The sequence below is a fragment of the Mchenga conophoros genome, linkage group LG19, assembly GCF_057382185.1.
Source record: "Mchenga conophoros isolate Kocher_MC1m ecotype Shallow Benthic linkage group LG19, M_conophoros_male_GT1.1, whole genome shotgun sequence".
NCBI lineage: Eukaryota > Metazoa > Chordata > Actinopteri > Cichliformes > Cichlidae > Mchenga > Mchenga conophoros.
The window spans coordinates 3,309,369-3,328,768 of NC_140544.1; the positions used below are offsets into that span (position 1 = coordinate 3,309,369).

General features: G+C 39.6%; 1 protein-coding gene across 1 annotated transcript in view; it reads left to right on the forward strand.

Annotated features, from left to right (window-relative positions):
• The window catches only part of strn3 (striatin, calmodulin binding protein 3), a 36,860-nt gene that overhangs the window by 2,625 nt on the left and 14,835 nt on the right, over positions 1-19,400 (forward strand). Inside the window, exons 2-9 of the mRNA XM_085256813.1 lie at positions 12,261-12,364; positions 15,882-15,955; positions 16,489-16,567; positions 16,706-16,864; positions 17,417-17,555; positions 17,715-17,850; positions 18,028-18,167; positions 18,255-18,433. Coding sequence (XP_085112939.1) covers positions 12,261-12,364; positions 15,882-15,955; positions 16,489-16,567; positions 16,706-16,864; positions 17,417-17,555; positions 17,715-17,850; positions 18,028-18,167; positions 18,255-18,433 — 1,010 coding nt within the window. The remainder of the gene's footprint in view (positions 1-12,260; positions 12,365-15,881; positions 15,956-16,488; positions 16,568-16,705; positions 16,865-17,416; positions 17,556-17,714; positions 17,851-18,027; positions 18,168-18,254; positions 18,434-19,400) is intronic.

Here is a 19,400-nt window from a genome sequence, read left to right on the forward strand (position 1 = left end):
AATACAGCAGTAAACTGTGATAAATCATTGAAAATCACACCTGTTGCTGTCTACACAGACAGAAATTCATATTTAAATATTACATTTGCGCTCGATAACCTTCCTGTTCTTTTGGAATGTAACCAGAATACAACTAGCTGGCAGCCAGTTGAGTTGAGTTGAGTCGAACTGTGTTCACTGGTAAGGACTCGTTCAGACTCATGGCAACATGTTGGCAATCTGTCTACATTTATAAACTAAACAGCAGCCATTTGCAAACTTACTGAGAGTGACTGCTGTTAGTCCAAGTAAAACTGTGACCTCTTCTTCATAGTATTCCCAAAATATTTTACTTTTATTTAATAAAATACTGATTTTGTCCCTATATCAATATAACCTTGCAATGCAGAATATCACATTACTGTCCTGTATCAATTCTTTCCTCATCCCCAGTAATGTTTAACCTTAAAAATGTAGAACAGTTCAAATAATATGTGATACTTAAAAGTAAAAACCATTCATTGAATAGATGGGGTTTTTTTGTTTGTTTTAAAGTTATAAATAGTTATTACTAAGTACAGCAGAAAGCAGATCTCTCACAGTCAGGCTGCTACAAATCACGCCCATCCAGTTGCAGCTGTGTCACCAAGCCTGTGTTATTTTAAAAAAGCTACCTTAGTTTATGTAATGGTGGACGCTTTTGTGTCTATATCTGTGAAATACCTCTGGGTTTGACCGATTGCCTTGTACTTTGGGACCAGTTAATTAAAAGCCACCATCAATCAAATTTATCACCACTGACCGTCATTGTTTCTTGCAGGCAAGCTCGGAATTGGACTTTGTTCTGTTCTTGTTATTTGTTGAGTTGGTATGTTTATCAGTACCCGAGCGCTCTCCTCGTCCCATTGGCAAAGAGTCAAACTTGTATTGCAGCGTCACTGATGCTGGATGCCTTAAGCGTGACTGTCAGAGCTCCTGATAAGAGTGGATACCAGCTGCTGATAAAGCTTGAGCGGAACAAATAAGTGGAGGTGTGAACTTGGCGTGCAGGAGAAGGGGCCAGTGAGGAATTATTGGACGCTGGTTTATTAATACAAACTGTCAATGAATGAATGTGAGTTAGTATAACCCACAGTCTATGAACTCACAGTGAAAAGAATGAAATGGTGTAGACAGGAGACAAATGTAAAGGAACAAGCGGTAAAGTGTCTCAGTAAGGTGTTAGCCTCACATGTGAACATCACCAGAACATCTTCAGACATTTTTGATCCTCAAAGATGTCTTGTCTTGATTTGGAGTGAGGCTTGCATGGTCCCAAAACATACCAACGGAATGCCTCCCACAGCAAAATCAGAGCTCAGCCCAAATGGCTGAGATTTCATTCATAGTTTCTCCCTGTTCGTATGAATTTGTATGATTAGATGTGGTTGTTTTGAAGTTACTTGTAAGAAGATTAGATTTTATCCACATTTTTTGTTGTTGTTGTTGTTGTTGTTGTTGTTTTTTAATTTTCTTATTCTCTCATCCAAGCCCGTGTAGGGATGAACTAGGGGTGCAACGATACACAAAATTCACGGTTCGGTTCGGTTCGATACTTTGGTGTCACGGTTCGATATTTTTTCGATACAAAAAAAATGTTCATGCCTTTTTAATTTTTCATTTATTAAAATTATACATTTATATTTTAACTCAAAAGTACAGTTTTTAAATTTAACCCTAACCCTTGTGCGTGTTTTTTATTTTGACAGCGAATGCGCACCTGCGGACCACTTATGTGCAGCCCTGGTTATATAGTTCGTCATATTGCAGCCACAGAAATTATTTTGTCCATGAAACCATAAAGCTGCACTTTCTTTTTGCCTTATAGTCTGATTTGTCATAACTTCTCCGTTTTGTGGTAAGCTTTTCTTTGGCTGTCACTTCTTCACCCTGACCTGTCTTATTTGGCTCAGCAGAACTAAAATATATATATCCTGCTGCTTTTACACACGCACTCACATAAGCTCAGCGATTCTCTGCGCAATCAACCTCTCACATGTTTAAGCTGCGGGAGATTTCACTTGTCATGTTTGCATAGTAAGCTAACGATTAATAAGACGATGTCAGAGGAATTGGTGCACAAATTATCATCACTCACAGATCAGTGCTGTCGCTCTCTATACACAGTTCGCACAATTGCAAAGTGAAAGCAAAAAAACAAGCGCAAATTCAAACGCAATTTCAATATGTCACATATTGACAGTGGCTCACAGATGCCAATGACATAATTACCCAGCTACATTTCTGAAAGAATGCAAAAGCATTGACATATATTTTTCCTTCCTACAAAAGCCCGACGGGCAGGGCAGAGATAGATTTTGGTAGCCCGACTGAAAAAAATCGCTAGCTCCAGGACGTCGGGCTAGCGATATTGCAAGCCCTGTATCTGATTGAGGAATCACTCATCTTTGGAAAAGAGAGTTTATTACAGAGAAATGTCTCTTTCCAAAATAAAAGCTATACTATCCGCTTCTTCTGGGCTATATTCTCAGCAGCATAAGGAGAATCACGTGCTAACAGCTGTCTAAATGACTCGGCTAAAGTTAGTAGCATGCTTGTTGTTTTGGTCTTTGCACTAGGATGATGTCGGCGTAAATGTGCAGTCATATTCGTTGTGTTCCCACTAGTGCTTTCAGGTTAATCTCGTTGAAATGACCTTAACGCCACAACACGGCAAATCTCCGTTAACGAGCTACCGCCGATCGCCCCGTGTGTGGGGCTAGACAGCCAACACGTTAACGAGCTAACTGCGCTAACACACTAGCTCCCACCCATGTAATTGAGCATTGCATGGCACATCCAACATACTGTTTTACTTTAGTCCATGACTCGCTTACCTTCAGGGTCATACGTCACATGAAAACCAAAATAATTCCAAACGCCAGATCTGAATGAGGGTGGGGGAGGTCCATGTGTCTTGCTAGCTTGCCCTGCGCTCTTCCTTCTGACTATGCTGTCTGTGTTGAGCGCTCAGTGGATCTGCGCTCGACAGTGCAGCCTAGGCGGAGTAGTCGAACGCAGATTCACTAAGCGCTCAACACAGACAGCATCGTCGGATGGAAAGTTGATAAAATAAATTACAAATGTTGTATTGTTCGATACATATGCGTACCGAACCGAAAGCACTGTATCGAACGGTTCAATATCGATACGAATATCGTTGCACCCCTAGGATGAACTACAGGATGCACAACCCTTTTGAACAGACAAGTAAAAAAGACAGAATATTTAAAATTTGTGGTCCTGGTTTATTTGACATTTTTCTGTGCTTTGTTTTCTGTCCTTTCATTTGAGCTTGGTGATTGTCAAAACAAGATATCCAGTTAGTTTACATAGCTCACAGAGCACATTGTATGTTAACTGTTCATCTGCATATTAATGCAACTTCTGGGGGCTTATTGCAGATGTTTCTCTGTGTGAAACAACGAAGTTTCGATGGAGCAGCTACAAAGTTTGTTTTTCTTCACGTCAGAGTTTTCTCATCAGGTGGTTTGATAAAAGACTCACTAGCTTTTTCCCAGTAAAAATTTTAATGGTGATTTCAGGAACAGCGCTGCTGTTTTTGGATGTTAGAAACACATTTTCTTCCATGCTACCTGATTTCACCATCTCTCTCCTGCTGCTGTTGTTATTGGTGGTTTTGTTTAAATCTAGGGCTCTGTGGGCTTAATGACGTCAGACTTCTTACTCACACACTGCTCCTGAATACGTTTGTATTTCAGGTCTGTTTTAGCAGCAAATGTGGATGAAACCCTCACATTTACATCATTTAACACATCGGCGCCTACTGAGATGTGCATTAAAACGAAACATCAAAGCAAAGAATTTATGCCAAGAGTTTCTTTTAAATCGAATTATTCGATGAATCGTTGCAGCCGTAAATGTCAGCATCACAGGTGTGAAATGCCTACATATAGACAACTAAGTTAAATGGGCCAGCCCAGGTCACCAATATGTGATCCAGGTTTTTGAGTCAGGATTTGACCCATTCGCGATCCAAATACTGGATCAGTGCATCAAGATAAAATGCTCCCTGGCAGACAGAGTTTCACTTGTGGATGTCAGAACTCTGATCCAGTTTGATGTTAGACAAGTCTCAATTCAAGCTATACAGTAACATAAGTGTCTAACTGTGTTCTAAAATCCTGTCTCAATCCACACACAGGCTTTTTAATCCATTATTGGTCTAATTTGCCTAATCTTCACTCTGCTTCAGATTTGTTGGCAACAAACAGAAATGTTTCAGTTTAGTGGCTGTGACTGTTAAAATGGAAGGACTTCCTGTTTTCTCTGTGTTATTTATTCAAATTCATAATGTACTTCATAGTGTACATTGTTAGTGTGAGAACAAAAACCTGTTGGTGTTGTTTCTTTGTGGTAATCACTTGCGTTTTGGTGACATGGATTCAGCAAGTGTGTCTCTGACGTCTTCTCAGGTTCAGTGATGTGATCTAGGGTCGTCAAAAAGAAAAAGATACTCAAATACTATTGACACTAAAAATTGCTCATGATCTTATATGCTCATTTGCAGCAATATTGATACTGACAGTGCTGTCTTCGCCTCCTCCAGATGACACACAGCCACAGTGCTGCCCTCACGAATAGCTAAGGCCGTTTTTGTGCTCGCTGCATCGCTTGTGTCGCAAGTGTTGTGTGATTTTTATTTTTTTTTTTTCTTCTTTCTTCTTCACACAGTGATGACTGATGACACAGTCTCGTGGCATGTCAGCCAGTCAAGCGCCTCTTGATTTTTGTAACTTGGTGTGTATTTGGGGGTGAAAAAAAAGCTAAAAATCGCAAATTATTAGCAATGTATTGGGATAATATTGTAATGTTTGGGTGTGATGAAACAAAGTGTTATGTTAAGTGTTAAAACCCAGATTGAAAGTGAAAAAGTTAACCAGCACCTAGACAGAAACAACAGCATAAAATACCGTCTTTGTTTGTTTGTTTACTTTTAAAAGTAGTATTGAGTATGAGATTTTTTCCTGGATGTCAGTATGGAGCTTGAAATTTTAGTATCATGACAACCCATAGTCCAATTTATGTCCTGTTTTCCTGCATAAACTGGACAGAATTGATAGATTCGATCTACCTGCAGATGCAGCATAATTTTGTCCTTCCGCAGCTTCCCTTTTGCACTTCCCTTTTTGCATTCTGTTCTGCTCAAGCCCCACAGGGATCTGCATACCAGAACCTCCAAATGTGAAGATATGTGGCAAAGCAAGTTTGGAGTTTGTCTTTATATAGATAACCTGTTCCTAATAATTCAAATAAGCCTACAAAGAACGCTGTTGTGTAAAACAAACTGACATATGTGATAGGGCTGCCACGATTAGTCGACTATTAAAATCGTCGAAGACTAATTTAATAGTCGACGCGTCGTTTGAAGCTTTGTAAGATCCCAAAAGACGCAGGAATAAGTAGTGTAATAACGGACTGAAACAGAAGATGGCAGCACTGCATGTACAAGGATGCCAGCTGCCATGGAGAAGAAGCTGTGTCCCAGAATTCGTAGCGCGGCCCTGCTCAGTTGTCAACAATGGCAGCAGCTAGTTAGTTTTAATATTACTCATATTATTCTTTCTAGGTCACAAAATAAACATTTAACATATTTTCAGGCGAGAATGTAGCTGTGTAAACTTCAAACATCTGCTCAGTTTATCAAGACACCGCATATTTTCAAAAGCGCTCCGATGTTTTATGTGGGTAACAGACGTCTCACCAGCTCGATAGCAAGCCGGGGTTCAAGGCTCACTAGAGCCGGTGAGAACACCGGACTCCCGGCAAATCGTTTTCAAGCCCACCGCTGTCTTTCGCTACTCAGGTTAAACATGTAATATAAGTCACCTAGATAACTTAAAAATGGTATTGTTTGGCTTTTTTTTTTTTTTTTTAGTATTTTATTTATTCCTGAGTAAATCGGTTTGGCTGAGATTAAAGTTATAGTTTTTACACAGCCTAATAAACGTCAAGCAGACAACAGATTATCAGAAGTGTGAGATGCTCGAGAATATACTCCGGTGTCCTGTTATATTTTAGATAGCAAGGAGTTTATTAAACTTCACCGAAACAATCTGCAAATGTCATTAAAATTTAATAAACTCTCATCTTGTCTTTATTTTTAGTTAGCACATACCTTAAACACTTCAAGCTGTAAGCTAATGATAGTTATATAAGAGCAGATGCTGCTGGTGCAATAAGCTGTACGTTTTACGTCCAATGGATGCATGATCTGATTAGTCGACTATTCGCAAAAATAATCGGTGACTAGTTGACTATCAAAATAATCGTTTGTGGCAGTCCTAATATGTGAGCTGTTTGCTGCCTTTGTTCTGTGGTTCTGCGACTTTGTAGAACTCAATCTGATCTTTGCTCACAAGACGTTACTAAACCCATGAGTTTTGATCACGATCAGGTCAAAGGTCGTCTTCTTTACCTGGAGAGAGAGTAGCAGTAGTTGGGGCAGGGCAATGGTAACTCCATGTTTTGATATAGAGGACAGGGCTGTAGCAGCCTGGCCTACTGGGACCTGCTCTGACAGCCTGATCCCAGCTGGACACTAAAAGTAGACAAGCCCGAAATAACTGACACATGCGCACACACACACACACAGACTGAGATCCAAATACCTGTCAGTCATAAACATGATTGAACGATCTGTGACTTTTTTTTTTTTTTAAACTGTAATATAATTTTTAGTTAAGTTATCATTTATGTTAGAAGAGGCAGGATTGAAGAGTTCCTCTGGTCTTTGACCTGTTCTTGTTTCTCAAAACATTCAGTGAGGATATTTCTGGATCCTGTGGATGTTTTGGTCATTCTCCACAACTTTAAAAGGTTGAGATCTTTTTGGGTTCTGCTTAAAAGTCTTAAAGACAGGTTGTCAGTAAGTGTTCTCACAAAGGAAACAAGTACAAATCTGTGTCTCTCAGTCATACAGTTGTTCAGAAGAATTGCACCGATGCCCCCAACCCCCATGTTCAGACCAGTCTTATCTGTCAGTGTGGCAAATCTGGGTCAATGAGCTCATTTCACACACACGCACACACCTTTGTCATCATCACCCCAGTACTCTGACTTCACCTTGGTCTCTAAGGAGCGTTTGATTCATGCACACCAGGTGCACTGGTTGGAAGGGGTTTTGTGACCTGTACACATCCAGTGAACTGGCCTTGAGGAGCAGCCTTTCTCAGATTAATGTGATCAACAACAAAGACAAACTGCAGGATATTTTCTAATTAGTCTGAAGTCTCTCTGTAAAAATACAAGCAGTGTGAGGGTAATCCTACCTACAACTATGACTGTGGACGTTTCAACAAAAGAAAAAAAAAATCAGAATCAAAGTCTTATCCAGTTCTGTTCCAGCAAGGAACAATTGCTGGATTTGATAAAATATTGAATTTGTTATTTGGTTAAGTGTATATAGCATTAATTATGAGTATAAGAAGTTAAACCAGTACCTTTTACAAATATGGCAAGGGTAATTGCACAAAAATGGTACAATATGAAATTAGTAGACAGGTCAGTTTTTATATATACTTTCCTTCCAGCATTGTTGTTCTGATTTTTAATTTTTAAAAATGTTTTAGATATCCAATAGAACAGTTTGGCTTATGAAAGTGGTTAAAAATTTCTGCCTAATCAGCTTACGGTTGCAGCAGCAAACATAGCAGTAATAATTTGTCCATTGATACATTGTGCTTACGTAGACATGATTCTAACCCAGACTGGGGGGTGTGTGTGTGTGTGTGTGTGTGTGTGTGTGTGTGTGTGTGTGTTTTCACATTTAAACATTACATCTCAATTTCATAAACCTGGATTCGCTTTTATCTTAACCTTAACCTTCCAGCAGTCATTGCTACACCATACGGACAAAAGGGGCACCTACACAATGCATATTTATATACAGGAGCTGCTCTGCTATGGAAAGCCATGCTATAAAGCTCTGGGCACACAGATTTTGTGCTGATGTTAATGACAGAGGAAGTTTAGAACTCTGCAGTTAGTGAGTCATCAGAGCTCTGATTCATTTTATGCTCTGTGTGCCTGTGCTGTCACACCTTCTTGGCTGAGTTGCTGTAGTTTCTAAATGTTTGCAGCTTGTATGTTGCCACTTACAGATGATTGTGAAATTTCTTCCCTACTAGATGTTTCACAAACTGATTTGTTGTAGTGATGGCATGCAAATTTGATAAGCTCTTTAGAATTACATTCTTTCCTGAATATTTTTAAAAGCAGACTGCATGACTAGGGGCTTTTATACACCTGTGGCAATGGATTAAAAACACCTGAAATCAAAGATTAAGAAAGAGTGGTTCAATCTTGTATAGTGTTGTAAAGATTCTTATTCTATTTACCATTTTTCTCACTCTCCCTCGCCTCACCAGACTTACCTCTTTTGCTTTCTCACCACTGATTGACTCTGGAGTTTGTCCCTTAATTGAACTCACGTGGCACACATAATATAAGGACTGAACTCACTTTAAGCTCCCTCTTTTCACTCCCACATTCGGTGGCAGCTGAGGTGAGTTTGATTTGTTCTTCTAAATTTAAAACTTTATTCTTAAGTTAGTGACTTACAGTCGAACCTTGTTTACTCTTTCAGAGTTTAGCAGTCCACATGTGTCTTCCTTTAAATTATCACCAATTACACTGAAATAAACTCAGATATATGGCAACTAATTGATGGCTGTTTTCTTTGCATTCTGCCCGGATGAGGCCATGGTGATAACAATTTCCACCTTCCTTTGAAAAACCACCTAATTAACATATAGTGTATATGTGAAGCTGTGCAGTGAACACACTGTGACAGTCTGCCTTAAAAAAGAAAATAAGAGCAATTATATTTACACATGCCAAGTGCTGACACTCACTGTCCAAACATGTGGTCTGTGGAGCTCAAATGCGAGCCCAGTGTTGTTGTATCTCCCCAATTATAAATCAAGTGCAGGACTCGAGGCACTTAAATTAGACAAAACACTGCTGCAGAGTTTTCTTTTGGCGGTGTTTTGGCTTGAAATTTTGTCTCTCTGACCCATAAACAAAATGACAGACAGCAAAGAAGCGGTAGCACAGCAAAAAGTGAACCAAGGTGAAGTGAAAGATGGTTAAACTTGTTTTTTTCAAGTGCAGTCAGAGCCTTTGTGTCTAAAAACAAAATAAGCCTTTTTAAAGAAAAACCTGTTCAACGGGCTTAAACGTGTAGAAAGCAATCTTTGCATCGTTGTTCCATTATTCAGTGACAACATGCTTATCAAGATAATGTAAACTGTTTTGAAAAAAACTAAATCAAAGCCTGTCTCTGTGTAGACTCACTACTAGCATAATGTTCCACATCATAGCACAGCAGAGATCCACATCAGATACAAACAGGTGTTGACAGACAGACAATAAAGAGAACCAACATGATTGTTAAGTTCAGGATAAGAAGTATGGCTAATGTAGCTATGGCTACAAACCCCTACTTGTAGCCATGAAGTAGCTTTGCTGAGAGATGGACATACATCTATCATATCACTCATGCAACCTCTGAAAGTTAAGGGAAACCCTGAATTTAACTGCAAGTTCTTAATTTCCTATTGAATATGTATTAGGGTTGTGTCACAATATATTTATACCTGTTATATAGAATAGAGAATGTGCATCTTCTTTTTGTTTTCATATTTTAATTGATATTTTATAGGATTGGGGTTTGCAGTGTTTTGTGTTGTTTCACTTTAAATTTGTTTAAAAGGAAAAAGCTGAGAATTTAAATAGCTAAAAGTTGAAATGTAAATAGTTGTTTTTTGTATTATATGATTTATTTATTCACTCCACATTTTATGTGGAGTGAATAAATAAAAGTATATTTGCGTTGGGCCCTAGAGACAAAGCACGTACGAACTCCAAAACACGTGCAAACCCCGAAGCACGTCCAAAACACAACAGAAGTGCTCCAGGATGCTAGGAGCAGTGTTGAGCTTTTGTTACCTAGTGGCTACACAAGCCAGGAAGTACCAACGACCACGTAAATTAACTTTTTTTTAAAAATTATTTGAATATATATGAGTGCTTGTGTATAAATACAAAAACAATACACATATGCTTTCAATTGTGTAATTTAAGTGAACTAGGTAGCTCTGTTTTGGAAGTTCAGTTAATGCTAGAAATGTGTTTTGGAATTTGTACGTGGTTTTTGGAGTTTGTACGTGCTTTGTCTGTAGGGGCCATCGCAGGGCTGTGCGATATGACCAAAATCTCATATCCCGATATAAGAATTTTATCGTCCCGATAACGATATAAATCACAAAAATGTAACATTTTCTGTAAATTCTGTGAATCTCAGGCAGCTCGACTTGCGGGAAGTGTTTCCAGCTGCGCGTCATGTAGCTGGAGTTGAGTGTTTTAACAGATACATGAAACGATACATTTTTAGACATAAGTTGTAACGGCCGCCGTTTTCTTTGTATTTATTACACAGCGTGCTGCGGGGAAAAGCCTGTTCTAACGTTTGAGTCTAAGGTTTATTTTTTAGCACCTGGCGGCTCTTTTTTTACTTCTCATCTGTAAATAATCTGCTCTTTCACGTGATTCAGTTTATTTTGAAAAGTCTCAACAGGATCTTGAGCTTTATTGTGAAAGGTTTATGTGGAACATAAACAAGTGGACACGCGATGGTGTTACCGTCGTTGTTGCTAACGACAACGCATAAAGACAGGCGCTTGTCCGTCCGTAGTGTGGTTATATTGAATATAAGAGAAAGAGAGAACTTTAAGAAATGAATATAGCCACTACAGTGACCATCAAAACGGTGAAAAAATATTGCTGTAAACAGTTTATTTTGCGACACCACGAAACAAACGATAGCGTAAAATGAAACGATAGACGTTTTTATATCGTCATCCGATATATATCGTTATATCGAACAGCCCTAGGCCACCGTATTTTTTTTTTTTTTTAAACGTGGTTTTTTTTGTTTGTTTTTTTTGTTTTTACATTAGTAATTCCTTTTGTGCATAATTTTATATTGTTGTTAATAATAAATTAATTAAAGCAACAAAACAACCTGAAGAGCCGGTTGGCAGCCGAAAGAGCCGGTTCTCTGAAAAGAGCCAGAAATCCCATCACTAGTTGACAAGTAGTCCTGAAGAGTGAAAATGGATGATACAAGCAGTCTGTCTTATGCTCTTTAACATGCCAAAAGCTGAAGTGAAACTGAGCGTTAAAAACAATGAAAAGTGTCCACCATAACCAGTGTCTGCACTTTTCATACCGTGTTTTATGATCTTTAGGGTTTCTTTTTCCTCATTTCATCCAGTCAGGGTGAACTCTGCTGTCGCTTTTTCCAACATTATAGTTTGGGATTTTCAGAGGACTGCATGGGAACAAGTTTGCCGGGACTGAAAAACCCCTTTTGGTAGTTCCCTACAGGCAAATACATATGTAAATGGAAATAAATGTACTAGCATAAATTAAGCAGAAGGCAGCGACACACTTCTCCTATTTCAGAGTTCACCAGGAACAGAAGAAGCACACTGTGCCGTTCTTGTAACGCTGCGTGCATGCATTCACAGCTTATACCATCTAACACACTCTCACGCACATATTCTGGTATGTCAGAGTGATCTCGGGGGTTGCCGTGGAGCTGTGGCTGTCAGTCATAGAGCTGGCCAATCATAGCGAGGCTGAAATAGTGTGGTTTGTTATGTAATCTTCTTTCTCACATCCCAGTTTACCCCTGACCACTCTCTCCTTCCCACTCTGGCTGTCTCTTTCAATCTGGGGGAGGACCTTTGGTTTTCCTGTTACCAGGCCATGTCAATATGGGCACGCTGGCAGAGAACACTGTGTATAAATGGCTCTTGGGACCTATTAGTGTTGGGTTTCAAGAGCAGCTGCTGGACTGACTGACAGACAGGTGTGGTTAGTGAGACAGGAAGCATTGCTTTCTGACAGGTGAGAGGACTTCACTGGTCAAAAAGAGTCCAGAGTCTAGTAATTCCAATTGATCATCATCTTTCTTTCTTGTCTTTGAGTTTCCACGCAAAACAAAAGAAATATTCTAATATGTGGGTAAATTTGCAGTACAGTGCGGGTTTATGGTCAGATTATGAATCATCACTGAAATTCCATTAAAGAAGAGATTTTTATTACGTACTGACATGTTTCATCCTGTAATTAAAGGTTTTTAAACATTTTAAATGAATAATTATACTGTAAACTGAACTCCTCATTAATGCTTTGTTTGTATGTTTCTCCAGGCGAGGATAGCCTTCTTGCAGGGGGAGAGGAAGGGCCAGGAAAACCTGAAGCATGACCTGGTTAGAAGAATAAAAATGTTAGAATATGCATTAAAGCAGGAAAGGTAAGACACAGAATCTTCATAATATATTAGAGGGTCTCTTTACCTTACAATATAACATGTCTTGAGGTGAATTGTGTTGTTGTTAACTGGTGCTGTGTAAATAAAATTCAGTTGAATTGTTGGTGATCCGTAGGGGTTAAACTGGACTTCACACTGAAGGCTACCAACTATAACTTTAGATCACTGCTGATCTTTAAAAAAAAATCCCGTTAGATCTTTAATTTCCTTATTTTCAGTGCCATGAAAAAATATTTGCTGCCTTTTTTATTTCTTAGTGAGTTTTTTTTCCTCGTTTGTCAAACTTAAATGTTTCAGAAGATCAAACAAATTGTTATACCAGACAAAGATAATCCAAGTATGTACAATATACAGTTTTGTCACAAAGTTGACCTGTTTGAAAAAGTATTTGCCTCCCTTGTTAAATCATAAAGTAACAGAGATTAACCGCATTTTTTGGAAATCTGCGTTTGATTTCACTAGCCACATCCAGGCTCCAAGAGGGCAACAACACTCCTGCAGGAAGCTGCTAAAGAACCCAGAACAACTCCAGGTCTTACTTGCCACAGTTAAAATCAGTGTCCAGGTTTCAGTAATAAAAAAGAGACTGGGTAAAAATTGCACCCATAGAAGAGTTCCAAGGAGAAAACCACTGCTGGCCAAAAAGAACACAAAGGCTCGTCTCACATGTGCGAAAAGCATCTTGATGATTCTCAAGACTTTTGGGAAAATACTCTGTGGACTGATGAGACAAAATTTGAACTTTTTTGAAGGTTTGTGTCCTGTTACATCTGCTGTAAAACTCACGCAGCATGTCATAAATCATCAACAGTCAAACATGGTAGTGTGATTGTCTGAGGCTGCTTTACTGCTTCAGAATCATGAAAAGTGCTCTGTACCAGAAAATCCTGGTTTCCAGCCATCAATTCATCCCACTTGGCTTATGCGATGATCCAAAAACACACACGCAAGCCCACCTCTGAATGACTTTATAAAAACAAGAAAACAAACAAACCCATAAATAAAATCAAAGTTTTTGAGCGGACTACTCCGGATTTAAATCTGATTTGCTAAATAAGTCATTCATGCTAGAAAACCCTTCAATGTGACTGAATTTAAACAACTCTGCTAAAAAATAGTGGACCAAAATTCCTCCACAGTGGGAAGGATCCATTGCCAGTTTTTGCTGCTAAGGGTTGCACAACCAATTATTAGGGTTTTTTCTTTTTTAAATATATAATTTTTTGCCTTTTAACTGGCTTTATTGGATAGAAACAGCAAACATCGACAGGAAAGTGGAGGGAAAGAGAGAGGGAAAGACATGCGGCAAAGGGGAACAGGTCGGACTTGAACCTGGGCCGGCCACTTTCAGCCATGCGGCATATGGTCGCCTGCTCATCTGACTGAGCTAAACTGGCGCCCAACCCGTTGTTAGAGGACTACCGTATTTATGGGACCATAAGGCGCACTGTCGACAAACGGGTCTGTGTTCATACATAAGGCGCACCGCATTATAAAGCGCATTTAACTAAACGAATCAGTCAGAAAAGTCAAACTTTACTCAACTCATTCCGCTTGCTTCCTCCACTTCCATACCATTAATTCATTAATGTTGAATTCTCTGGTAGCTGCTCTATAAACGCTGGAACAACAGTATATGTTATTCCAGTGTTTTTCTAATTTTTGCTATGTAACTTTGCACTGTCCACTTTCTGCTGTAACAAATTTCCCACGTGTGAGACTAATAAAGGTTATCTTATCTTACATTAATGACTAACCTCATATTGTGGCTGGACTATCTCAGTTGTTCTCTCCTACTGAAGTTTGGTCCGTTTACAGCACTTTTCCAGACGATTGCATTTGTCAAAAAAAGTGGAAAAAGGTTAGCGTTCATTCTCCAGGTTCAGTTTTATGCTTTGGTATGCTAACATAGCGGTGTCGCTAGCGATCACTAGCACAGCATTATATACCATCTAGCCCAACTTCAGTAATCCTACAAACATCACTATTGTGTAGCTTTCTCTCTACATTCATGTTGGAAGTGATAGCAGAGCTGTACGTTTTATTTTTTTCCAGAAATCTCTCAGTCAGAACATGATATACCATGTTAAGGTAACTAGCAAAACCAACGAGCTAACTATCTACTAACTTCCTGCTAACTTCTAACTCCGTTTAATTTAATAAATTCTGTTTTCATGGATGCCTGGATGTTTAACTTAATTGATACACCTGGTAAAGCAGCAACACTGATCATTTTATTAAAGATGAAAGAATTTACACAGTGTTTGTTTGGGACCTGACATGGACGGAGTTTTGGACCCAGATTACTATGAGCCACAAGGCTCCTGACTACGGTAGCCATAACGCTCAGACAATTCATCAAGCGGTGCAGCTTCGTAGCTTAGCAAAGTCCTACTAAAACATTTTTTGACAGATTTTTGAGCGCCGTGTACCACATAAAATCCGCTCGAGGTCAGTGTAGCAATGGGAATTGCATTTACCTGTGTGTTCCGCCCGGAGTCTTGAGAGTGTAACACCGGAAGGTGAGAAGCAGAGACTCCGGGTGGAACACACAGGTAAATGCAATTCCCATTGCTACAGTCAGTAAACACAGCCAGAATTCATAGATAAGGCGCACCAGATTATAAGACGCACTGCCGATTTTTGAGAAAATTAAAGGATGTTAAGTGCGCCTTATAGTGCGGAAAATACGGTATTCATTTTTCCACATAGGGCCCGGTAGGTTTGGATAACTTTTTCAGTAAAATCATCATCTAAAACGGTGTTTTGTTTTTTGTACGAGGGCTGTCTAATATCAAAATTTGTTCAACAATCTGAAACTTGTGACAAACATGCAAAAAAAAACCAACAAAGAAGTCAAGAAAGGAGCAAATACTTTTATTTCACTGTGCTGAGTCTTTCACTTCAGTTTGCAGAAGGCTAATTCATTCACAGTCATTGGCATGCTTGGATAGCTTGTCAGGGTTATGTTGTGATGGATTAGAAGTTTGTCTTTGGGTGTGTCGTCTCAGTGTCTGCCACTTGCTTATTTTCCAAGCAGCACAGGTACTCTGAAATATAGAGCACAGAAGTTAATATACCAAATAACCTGGACTAGTGTATTAAAGGGATATGTTTAATTTGTTTGAATACAAAGTTAATTAGCTTTCTATAGTTCTGCTTCAGACTGCTGTTAAATTACTGCTTCGTTCTGTGATTCTTGGGTTGCTTTTGTGCACTAGTGATGTAATAGATTATTTGTATACTTCAGATTCTTTCTGTTTCACTGATAAAGAATCTGCCAAAGCCTTCTTTTAGTTTCATCTGTTTAAGCCATTTACATTTTCACTTTTGCTATGGTGGAAATCTGTTTCCCTTCTCTTAGACCACACACTTTGAGCTTTTTTCACTGTTTTGGGGGTGACAGAAAATATGCATTAAAAATATGTTATGTTAATTTTAATTTTTAACCATGTCAATTGATTGGTTGATGATTAGTTTCTCTTTTTTCCATTTTCAGAGCAAAATACCACAAGTTAAAATATGGAACAGAGCTAAACCAAGGAGAAATGAAGATGCCAAGTTTTGAATCAGGTATGATGTCATACTCCCCTCCACTAATCTCTCATTGTACACATGCTTTATATTCAGTGTGGCCTTTTGTAGACTGCATATAAAAGATGTAGGTTCTTAGCCCCTGGGCAGCATGGTGGTGCAACGATTAGCACTGTCGCCTCACAGCAAGAAACTCCTGCGTTCAAATCAGTCACCTGGCCAGGGTCTTTGTGTTTGGAGTTTTCATGCTGTATCTGCATGGGTTCTCGCTGGGTACTCGGGCTTCTTCCCACAGTTTAAAGACATGCAGTTAGTGGGGTTTTGTAATAAACTGGAAACACATGAGCATTAAACACTGTGATGTAAATCCCTCATCATACGCAGTTCTTTAAAATGTTAATTGTTAATTGGAATTGGATAAGCACAAGAAGATGGATTGATTGATGGACTCCTGACCTTTCTTCTTAGACTTGAACTAACTCACAGCTTTAAATACAACTGATGAAAGCCATCTCTGTTTTGTGTCCAGCAGGCAGTGCTGTATAAATCACTGTTTCTGTTTTTGTCCTTAGACACCAAAGATTCAGAGGTCTCTGCTGTTCATGCCAACAGTCAGCTCACCTGGAAACAAGGAAGACAGCTGCTCAGACAGTAAGAACATTTGAGCACTTGTATTTGCAGTGGAAGCAAAATGCTGAAATAATTTTTTGAATTAATTTGTTAACAAAAATCAGTATTTGACCAAATGATGTGTAGTTTACAGTGTGCACGTGTTTGTTTGGCGGTCAGGTACCTACAGGAAGTCGGATACACAGACACCATCCTGGACGTTCGTACTCAGAGGGTTCGCTCTCTGCTTGGCCTGTCGGGCTCAGAGCAGAATGGATCTGTGGAGAACAAGAACCTGCAGCACCTGATCAATGGGACCGAGCGCCGCAAGGACAAAAGGTACAGACACACGCACAGCTGTTCACATGCAGTACTAGCCAGTACTTTACTGATTTCAGCTTTTGTGAAAACCGCTCCAGTAACAAAAAACATAAAACAGCAAAACAAACACAAATTGGTAGTTCCTTTGTAACAAACTGCTTACTTGCCTATCTATAATAAGTTAATTCAGCATCAAGCTTCATTTCTTTGCTCTCAAGGCTTGATTTTGTTTCATACCCCACTGTAAAACATGGATTCTCACTGTCCACTGTTGTGTTTACCATCTCAACATGAGCAGCACCACATCCCCTTCCTCTCATGCTGGTCAGTGGGTCAGTGTTTATATTATTCTAGCTACATCTGAATCTAACATTTGCCTTAAGTTATTATAACCATGACCTAGCCTTTGCCTAAGATAGTGGGCCCGAACCCAAACCTAACTTAATATCGCTTTCACATGAAAAGGAGCCAAGTCTCCCCAGTGTGACATCTCCCACCACACTGACAGTGCAAGCACAAACACAACCCAGCAGACAACTTAAGTGTAACAACATTGGTGTTTATATCCAGGAGTCCAGGTGATGTTCTGGAGACTTTTAACTTTCTGGAAAACACAGAAGACAGCGATGAAGACGATGATGAGGAGGGGGACCTGATGGATGACATCACCACTGACAAACATCACAGAGCCAAGAAACATAAGACCAAGGTAAACAGAGAGCAGGCAGCCCCTTTTAAATCACCACTGTTGTTCTTTTCCCCTGTACCTCCTTCCTTTACTCTGCCGTCCTTCAACACCTCTTCCTTAATTCTTAACTTGTGTTTTGTTTTTTGTTTTTTTTCTCTCTTTCCTCTCCTGCTATTTCAGGTGGGAAACGAGGGCTTAGCGTCAGAGGATGATGCCGACACAGAGGAGGCTCTAAAGGAGTTTGACTTCTTGGTGACGGCTGAGGATGGAGAAGGGGCGGGTGAGGCTCGGAGCTCCGGAGACGGGACAGAGTGGGGTAAGAGATGTACATGAATCCCACTGATTGTAAATATATGAAGGCTGTGTCCTTTGCTCTGTCTGTTGAATGATATTCACCTTAAATAAACAAATGCAAATTGTAAATTATTGATGATTATTTTTCCAATTCCAATAGAGAGGTACAGTGTGTTTATTAAAGCCTCTCACTCTTCAGCGGAGCCTCTACCATTTCCTACTGGCGGGGGGAAGTCCTTCTTACTTGGGGGGTCAGATGATGTGTTGGAGAGCGTGCTGGGACTGGGTGACCTTGCCGACCTCACAGTCACCAACGATGAAACAGACTATGGCTATGATGTAAGGAAAAAAAAAAAACTAAGCTGCAGTTTAAAACTCAAACATTCTTTAGAAATTGCCCTAACATTGACATCTTCTTTTCCTCAGCTGCCGTCCAGTAAGGAGTCTTCGTTCAGGAAGACATGGAACCCCAAGTACACGCTAAGGAGCCACTTCGATGGTGTCCGAGCACTGGACTTTCACCCCGTTGAGCCCTGCCTGGTCACCGTGTCCGAGGATCACACCCTTAAACTGTGGAACCTCACCAAGACTGTCCCTGCCAAAAAGTAGAGTAACACCAGATGTACACATAAACCTCCAAGCAGAACTACCAGAATAATCAAAAGACTCTGGCATAAATTACACCAAAATATATAGTCTGAGGAGCTTGGAAAGAAAAGCTTCTTCAGTTCTGAACTGAAGAAGCTTCTCGGATGAGAGGTGAAACGTTTTCAAAGAAACCTAAAGAAGTCCAGACTCTTTTCTTTTCAAGCTCCTTAGACTACAATGACCTGGATGACTTTGTTTATGTAAAATAAGACATTGCCTTTACTTAAATAGCCAGCACCTGAACACCTTAGTCTTTGCTGCTGTGATCCCAATGGGACCTTCTCTAGTTACAGCATGATTATGCTTGTTTCTCTTAGCTGAACAGTTCTTGCCATGACTGGGATTACTGCAATAGTTAAATAAGGCTGTTTGCTCTATACTCTATACCAGCATTACATTAACACAACCTAAGTGATGGTCTTGTATTGAAGAAAGAATTTCCAGTGATTAACTTGTTGCAACGGTTGCTTCTGGAAACCATTTGCAGTGAAGACCTCAGAGCTGGTTGAAATACTGGCAACATTGCAAAGCTGTGATCAAAGCAAAAATCATTTTCTAAAGGGTATCCTAAATTTTAAAAAAAGAAAGAAGAAAAAGTTCAGTCGGTTGAGAAAAGAACGCTCAGCATGGACAGTATTTCCTCATCACATAGAAAAGCTTTTATTCACTCTGCTTCAGAGGAAAATCCTCTCCTTACAAACCTGGCAGATCCTTTCAGTATTAGCATCTCATTTTCTCCTCATCACTGCGTTTCCATGGCACTATTCTGATCAAACTCACACCACAAGCTTCTGATGTGTCAGTGTCTTACAAATAATCCCTTTAAATAATACCCCTCAGGACTTACTGTCGTACAGTGAAAAACAGTCACTGCTGCCTGTAACAGAGTTGAAGAAGAGTCTGTTTGATGATGAAGTAACAATC